The sequence below is a fragment of the Physeter macrocephalus genome, chromosome 2 (genome assembly GCF_002837175.3).
Source record: "Physeter macrocephalus isolate SW-GA chromosome 2, ASM283717v5, whole genome shotgun sequence".
NCBI classification, from domain to species: domain Eukaryota; kingdom Metazoa; phylum Chordata; class Mammalia; order Artiodactyla; family Physeteridae; genus Physeter; species Physeter macrocephalus.
Genome location: NC_041215.1, coordinates 125,183,335 through 125,191,828, shown reverse-complemented (window position 1 = coordinate 125,191,828; position 8,494 = coordinate 125,183,335). Strand labels below are relative to the sequence as shown.

The following is an 8,494-nucleotide window of genomic DNA, read 5'->3' as shown; positions in this document are numbered from 1 at the left end:
GGTCCCGAATAAAACTTTACTCACGACTTTTACGTTGTGCGATTTTAGTTCAGTCGACAACAGCTACTGAGTGGTTCAGCTGAGAACGATAGCTGGTCAGAGCATTGGAAACAATGTCAGAAAGGAAGACCACCGCAAAGATGGAGGAGGAAACGCGCCTTCTTTGTTGCACCTGTGAAAACTGCAGAGTATCAGCTCACAGGCTGTGCTGCTGGGCTGCATTGTCCTGGGAAAAGGGAAACAGATGGCAATTTAATAGGAAGCTGATAGCATTGTTTGGGGTTGGGCAGGGGCTCTCTGGGGAACTAGGAGAGAAGCTTTCAGCTAAGAGCCACTACAGCCTGGAGAGGGAGCTTCTGTGGCCACTTCCTGCCTCCTCTGCCCTAGAGGAGCCAGAGGGGGCAGGAGTCCTAGGTCTCCATTGTCTGCCTGCTGCTGTTTCTGCCAGAACTCCCTTGAGAAGCCAGAAGTTATGACCCCAGGGTAGAGGTGTGTGTATGTGCGTGTGCGTTTGCGTGTGTGTGTGTGTGTGTGTGTGTGTGTGTGTGTGTGTGTTGGAAGAAGGGCTGGCCAGATGGTGAAAGCTGAGTATATAAATGGCATCAGAGCGGGAATGCTGAGGATGGGGAAACACGTTAACCAGATGTGCCTAGGGCACGGGACACAAACAATGTGTATAATGCCCACCCCTCATTTCTCCCTTTTTCCTTTTTATATGCTGGCACATGTCCTGAACGTGAATGGCTCTGACCTGAATAGATGCAGCTGCTGTGCACAGCTTCTCTTAGGAGTGGTGGGGAAGCATGGTTTAAAAACCAGAAACCCAGGCTCTGCCACTAACCAGCTCTGTGATGCTGGGAAAGTCCCTTTGTTGCCCGGCGATGCTTATCCTTTAGGAAATGCCAAGACTCCTTCGCTGCAGACCCATCTTGTGCCTGCTCTGCAGGTCTGGGGTTGTAGGCTGCTATCGGGGGTTTAAAAGTAAGCAAGACATGATCCCTTCCCGGCACCTTTTCTCCAGCTCCTGCCCAAGTTCTGAATGTCTGGCTCCTGGTTCGCAACGAGTATCAGACAAAGGATCAGAATTAAGGTTGTTCTGGGAAAGAGGGAAACAGGATTGAATGGCTCTGAGGTCTGCTTGGTGCTTCTTTTGAGTTTCCTCCATTGAGAAGGTCGAGTGAGTCACAAATGCTATTCTTTGACACTGAGTATCGTGGTCTGCCCAGCCAAGGCAGAAATCCTCGCAACCCAAGACACAAACACCCCCAACTGGGTTCGGATGACATGCCCACTCTTCAATTCTCTCTGGATGCCACTTACATGCCGCATGTCCCTTAATCTGGGTACTCCAGAGTCCCATCCTCTTCTCTCCTTTCCTATCCTCGTTGTGTATTCTCCGGCTGGATCACCATGTGGATTCCCACGGTTACCCAAAGACCAGTGGTTCCCCGCCCATATTCTCTGGTCTGTGGCTCTGCTCTAAGTTCCATTGTAAGTGGCTGCCTGCCATCTCGGCTTGGATGACCTGCAGGCATTGACACTCACCGTGTCCAAACCGCATTCCTCAACCTCACTCCCAGCTGCTTCCTTTCTCCAGCGTTTCCTATTTGATGGCTGACAGCCTCACCTGTAAAGCACCATGCTGGGAGGCTCCTTGGACCCATCACTGGGTCCTTTTTCAAGCCAACTCTTTTGTGGTTCTGTTCCTGGTAGAAGAAAATCCGAAGCCTTTACGGTGACCTGAGAAGCCGGGCTGCCTTTCCAGCTTTTTACCTCCTTCTTTGTTCTCCCCCGGCAGCCACCTTGAGTTCAGCCTGCGGGTCACAGGGCCCTCACTCTTGTCCTGATGGGGACAAGGGGAGTACTTTGTCCCCATCAGCTTCCTGTCCCTGGCATCCCTCCTTCTTCCCCACATCCAGTCTCCTTCCCTGCCTGACTCCTTTCTCCTCACCTTCCAGAACTTCAAATAGCATCTCCTTTCCTTGGGCTTCCTTGGCCCTCTCATCTAGGGTGGTGGCTCCTCCTAGGGGTTTCCATGGCATCCTGCAGTGACCTTGATTCCTGATGACATAAGTGAAGGTGCCCTTCCAAAGCGAGACTTGGTGATTATCTCTCCTCTGCTCTGGGCACAGTGGCTGGCTCTCAGCATGCGGGATAAATAAACACATTTTATTAAGAGGGCAAGAAACTCTTTCTCGGCGTTTTCTTGGGGTGTGGGTAGGATCTCAGGGTTTGAAAGCATCCCTGTACATTTCTGAGATTTGCCGCAGGGAAAAATCCTGAAGGATGTCCACAGGTTCCAACAAATCCTCCTAACTAGCTGATTTCTTAGATTTCCCGGTGCTTCCTGTCACCAGCTTCTCCACTTTGCTGTGAGGAGTTGACCAGTTGTGGGCTGTCCAGGAGCTGGTGACTGACAGATACCTGGGCATCTTTTGCCAAGTTTCAGGGGAAAAAAAGGTAGAGAATCGAGTGTCAGCTGTCCAGGTACTGGGCGGCAAAGCTGATGACTTCCCTTAATATATTCATCTGTGCTTTCACCAGAGGCAGTGTGCAAAAGGGAAGAGCTCCGTGGAGCCCAGCCGAGGATCTGGCCGTTGCCGTGGGTGGAGGGGTCTGTGAGGCACGGAGGCCGTCACTGGAGGTGAGGTTGGGAGGTCAATATTTCAGGTTCTCGGAGAAATAACTGCAGAGGCAGTCAGTCAGAAAGGGGTGTGGTGGCGCCCCCCCGTCCCGTGCGCCGGTTTCTTGGCACTTAGGCAGCCATCAGATTAATGAAATCTTTTCAGTCCTCACGGAATTGACAACCTCACAAGGAAAAAGAATGTTTTCCCACTGGGTGGAAGATTACAACAACATCCAAAGGAGCAAAACCTTTTCTACATAAGGGCATAAACACTTGCCTTCTACACAATCTTGCGAGTTAATATGTTTGTCTCAGGGGTATAATTTTTCTCCTCGAATCTTTAGAGCTATTTCCAGAATTGCAAAGACTGTTTTCAAAAACTGTGTCTAAAGTCTCAAATGCCCGAGTCAGCTCCGTGTGTGGATGGACAGGGGAGAGGTGAGGGGAGTCATACTGGCGGATGAGAAAGTTATGGCCTTTCAAACGCCAGTGTGTAACCTAAATCAATTTTTTAAAAAAGCTTCAGAACTAGAATGCCTTTAAAAAAAAAACAAACTTGAATGATGCTGGGAAAGTTGAAGCAAAATGAATTTAATTACTGAATCACTGGTGGTAATTAAAAAGCAACTTATCTGTAATAAACTATATTTATAGATTTTTCCAGTGCAAAGGTATAGGACTTATGAAATGCAAATGATTAGAAGTGTAGGTTAGATTTAGAAAGGAAATCTGAATAGAAATGATTCCCTTCCACGGATAACAATATTTGATGTTAAATTTGGTTCTTTTACTACTCAAGCAATCAACATATATAAAATAAAGTTAGAGTAAACTATATTTTTCATCACAAAAGTGCCTTTTAATTTGTAAAACGTCAAGTCACACCGTGTTCCACTACAAGCATTAATAAATTGCTTATGTTATAAATTATGTTTAGAAAAATGTGCTTGTCCACATTTTTAGAAGCACAGCTATCAGAGTAGCAAATGATTTTTAAATGGATATTTAGAACACATTGCGGTGAGTGTTATGTTTAGAGCTTGGATATTCTTACTGAAGATTATTCAGTTTAAGATTCAACAGCACACACAATTTCTGGGAAATGTGTGTCCTCAACAAGAACCTGCTTGGGCATCCTTTCCTTATACTTAGGAAGAAAAATCCGGTCTGGGACATCCGGGTCCCAGAGAGGCACCTCCTCTGTGGTTCACAGGGAGACCACTCGGCTCCTGGGTTCAAATCTTCCCTCGGTCGCTTTTTCACTGCAAGATCTTGGGCAAGTTACTTAGCTTTTCTGTGCCTCAGTTTCTTCCTCAGTAATTTGGGGATAATAGTCTCTTCATAGATTTGCTGGAGGATTAAACCAGTTTATGCAAAGCTCTGGAACAGTTTATGATGGGCACCTAGTAAGTCTTCGATAGACATGAATAAGGATTATTATTGACATTGAAAAGCTCTCACTCTTTCTAAAGAATTGGCATATGAATCAATGTCTTTTGAGTACACTCAGACTTTGCAGCTGAGCGAATCATTTTCAGTGAACAGTCAAAATTATTCAGATAAAGTAACTTCTCTTCAATGCCCTGGCATCAATTGTTCAAAAATAAAATAAAAAGACAAAGGGGAAAAATTCCTGGCAAAGAGACAAGTTTTGAGAATTGTTTTAAAGCAGTCATTGTATTCAGGTGGCTTACTATAAACAGGGAGGGCGGGAAGGAGGAAATCAGAGCCCATTGTGGGTCCATAAAATGGATGTCTTTTCAACTAAACAGATTGCTATCAGCCTCACAGAGCCAAGGCATGTTCCTTTTTGCCTGGTCATTTCCTTTACTGAGTGTCTGTAAGAACCACCCACTCGGGTGTTTCTCAGGATTATAGGTTTTTAGGTCAAACAGAAACCCTGGGAGCGCCCATCGCAGCCCCACACACGCGGTTACATTATGCACCGTCTGGGTGACATCGACCCTGCCGCTGTGGTGTGTCCTGGAAGCTGCTGTGCCTGGTTTGCACAGATTCTCTCACAGTGTGGCCAGCGGCGACCAGCAGCACAGGGTAAGAGCTTGCCTCTGAGGTCCTGAAGGCTTCCTGGTGGGCTGAAGGCTGCGCGTGGGAGCCCCTCCATACATTTCAGAAGCTGGACCAGCGGGCCCTGCTCGCTTGCACCCTTTGTCATCCTCGGCATCCATGATGGACGAGACACGGGAGCCTCTGGCCATGACTGTCCACCTCCTGGCCAACTCTGGGCATGGCTCGCTTCTGCAGCAAACCCTGGACCGGCTCCTGGACTGCGTTTGCCCAGAGGTCCGCGTCTTTCTGGTGTCTGAGCGGGTCAGTCCAGTGAAATACTATGACAAATGCCGCTCCAGGCGGTCCTGCTTCCCGGGCATGTCTGTTCTGCTCTTCCTGCATGAGAGCCTCGGAGAGGAGCGGCTATTTCGCGTTCTTGACTCCCTACAGCATTGGCCGTGGCAGTGCTACCCCACCCAGAATGCAGAGGGAAGACCGTGCCCCTATATTCTTGCCAATCAGGAATTCTATAGTCTGGACAACCAGATGCCCGTCTGGGGCGTGAGGCAGGTGCACTGTGGCACCGAGATCCTCAGAGTGACGCTCTACTGCAGTCTTGATAACTACGAGGATGCCATCAGGCTCTATGAGATGATCCTGCAGAGGGAAGCCACCTTGCAGGAGAGCAACTTCTGTTTCTTCGCGCTCTACTCCACCGAGAGCTTTGCCCTGCAGCTCTCCCTGAAGCAGCTGCCCCCTGGAGTGTCGGTGGACCCCAAAGAGGCTTCAGTGTTGCAGTTCAAGGTTCAAGAGATTGGCCAGTTAGTGCCTCTTCTACCCCATCCGTGTGTCCCCATCAGCCATACCCGGTGGCAGACACAGGACTATGATGGCAACAAGATTCTACTTCAGGTATTTCTGTTTGGTCTCTCTGATCTTCAGATGCACATGTAACTGTGTGATTTGACATCCAAGAGATGATTTAATGTCGTGGTTCTCAACCTTGGTTGCACACCAAAATCTCTGGGGAGTTTTCAAACATTCCCATGCCATGGCTGCACCCCAGGTCAGTTAGATTAGAATCTTTGGGGGCACGCTGGCTTGGGTAATTTTTTTAAAAGCTCCTTGGATGATTCTAATATGTAGCTTGTAACATGGTTGAGAGGCACTGATTTAATAAAATCCCTTCATCTGGCAGATAAGGAAGTTCAGATTCTGTGAGCTGGTAACTTGCACAAGTAGTTTGCAGTAGGATCAGGCAACACCCTACTTCTCAGATTTTCCTTTAGTCATGCTTCTCAACTATACACAAATACTTTGCCCACTCTTTGCGTCCAGAAATATCATTAGTTATTTCCATCTGGACCTAAGGAAGCCGAAGCTGTAATTATGGTTGCAGATGTTAAGTGTGCCGTCCTATTGACTTAATTTTTAAGCATCTTGCATCACTGTCAAATTTTTACCCCAAATAAAGTTATATAGTTAGAACCCTTCAAAATAAAATCTTAAAATTAAAGCCTTCTTCTGTAGGCATCTTATTGAAAGCAAACACAATCGTGATAGCTACCATGTGTCATTTCTTATGAAGGATTATGTGGCAGTTGAACCTTGCTGTTTAGTAGCTGTGTGATTTTTGAGCCTTGGGTTCTTCCTTAGCACAATACGGGTAATATTAGCATCTTCCTAGAGTATAGGTTGTTATCTATGCTAAATGACCTGACATTTATAAAGTGCTTAAGATAGTGCCTAGAAAGCAAGTTTAGCTGTTATTGTTCATATTATGCCCTAGAGTATGTATTTCACATTGATTGTTTTATTTAGTCCTTACAACATAGGAAGTTTTGCAGAAGGGAAAATCAAGGGGTAGAGGAAATTGTTCCTTGCCCAAAGACACAAGAGGAAGTGTTTACCTGGCTCCAAAGCCAGGCAGCTAACCACCGCAGTCCAGTGCTGTGTGCGTGTGTGTGCGTGTAAGTGTGTGCAGGCAGGGAGGTGTACGTGATATTCACAGCAAAATTTCTGTCCTTGAGAAATGGTCAGAAACCCTTTTAAGGCCTACTGGATAAAGTAAAAACAGGCTAGGAGATGAATTATCTTTCCTTTTGATTAATTTTGTTGTCATCAGCTTTGAGTTATTAATAAAATATGAGTCATATTGATAGTGTATGTAATGATCTCTAAATTATTTATCTTCTCATTCACATAAGGTGGACAGGCACTGTTTCTGTTAGCTGCCTGTTAACAAAACTCACTGATTTCCAAGGCATCTAAAGTTTTTCCTTCAGCCTTAGTTAATCTCCAGAATCTAAACCTCACTGTCAAGCAAAAATTTAATATGTGTGTGCAGCAGGGGACACATTTCTGTTTCAAAGGCTAACTGACATTTTTACTTCTGAACCACGGCTTATACAACTTAGTTCCTTTGGAAAGTTAAGTCAAATTTGGGGAGTGAAGAGTAGTTTTTTGGATAAAGACGTCAATGAGTTTAGGCTTTTGCCAACAAAATGGGCGATTATCTTCTGGAAACTTCTGTTTCTGGTGTCATATAAAAGTCCCTGAAGAAAGCATATACAAAGGCTTGGCTATAATACACTATAAAAGATAATACCTTGTAGCTACTTCACTCCTATAATGGGGTGAATTTTTCCAGATAGAAAACCCAGCCCAAACTTCCTTGGGGGCAGAGAGGACGGTGGGGTGGGGGCGGCAAATGAACTGGCTTTTGTAAGTAAGTAGCCTGAGTCTTGAGGCTTAGGAGCCGACTCCAGCTCTGCCACTTCCTCAGACAGGCCCTTGTGGTCACCAGCTGGCTGCCAGCAGCTCTGAGGACTATCCTTTTGAGTTCCTCACCCTACAGTGGTCCAGCAAAACTTCTGGACTTCACGTCAATTGGACCAACTTGGATCCGATTCCCTTCTCTAAATCAATCATTGCATTCAGAGGAATGGGATTAGGTGGATTAGCTTAGTTCTGAGGCAAAGGCTCTACTACCCTGCATCCCGAGATTTTTTGTGGACTCAGACTCTCTTGGCACTCATGGAGGTGGGGGACAAGGGTCCCCAAGGAAGATCAGTGAGGGGACAAATGCTGGGTGACAAAAATGACTAATGCCCACCAGCGAAAGAAACTAATATCTATTTAAGGGAGAGCTTTAATCACAAGTTAACTTCCCCATGTGTAACCCTTCCAGGATGGACATGTGTGTGAGGTGGGGGGGAAAGGGGGGGGAATGCTAGACCCAATGAAGGTGATGGGCAAAGCTTCCCTGAGAGGTGATGCCTGGGCCTGGCTGAGCTGGATGGCCCAGAAGGAGGTAGCTAGATGGGGAAGGGAGGAAAGTGTTCCAAACAGAGGAGATGGCGGGTGACAATGTGTGGAATAGCATTTCCTTAGCAGGCATGTTCAGAAAAGTGCCTGTGGCTCCATGTGGCTGGAGAGAAGGGAGGGGGTCGGGGGGAGGAGGATGGGCAGGTGAGCAGAGACCATGTCACCAGGCACGTGGTCAGCCACTGGAGGTAAGCACCACGAGGACAGGGGCCTTTTCCGGTCCACTCTTTTTTATTTTTAATTTTTAAATTTTATTTTATTTACTTTTTTATACAGCAGGTTCTTATTAGTCCTCCATTTTATACACATCGGTGTATACATATCAATCCCAATCTCCCAATTCATCACACCACCACCACCACCGCCCCCGTGGCTTTCCCCCCTTGGTGTCCATACGTTTGTTCTCTACATCTGTGTCTCAACTTCTGCCCTGCAAACCGGTTCATCTGTACCATTTTTATAGGTTCCACATACATGCGTTAATATACGATATTTGTTTTTCTCTTTCTGACTTACTTCACTCTGTATGACAGT

The 8,494-nt window shown here is 46.5% G+C and overlaps 1 protein-coding gene across 1 annotated transcript in view; it reads left to right on the top strand.

The window, feature by feature from the left end:
- Positions 1-4,725: 4,725 nt before the first annotated feature.
- The window catches only part of FAM124B (family with sequence similarity 124 member B), a 12,574-nt gene continuing 8,805 nt past the window's right edge, over positions 4,726-8,494 (top strand). The window contains exon 1 of the mRNA XM_007128895.3: positions 4,726-5,545. Within this exon, the coding sequence (XP_007128957.2) occupies positions 4,811-5,545 (735 nt within the window). The 5' untranslated portion in view covers positions 4,726-4,810. The remainder of the gene's footprint in view (positions 5,546-8,494) is intronic.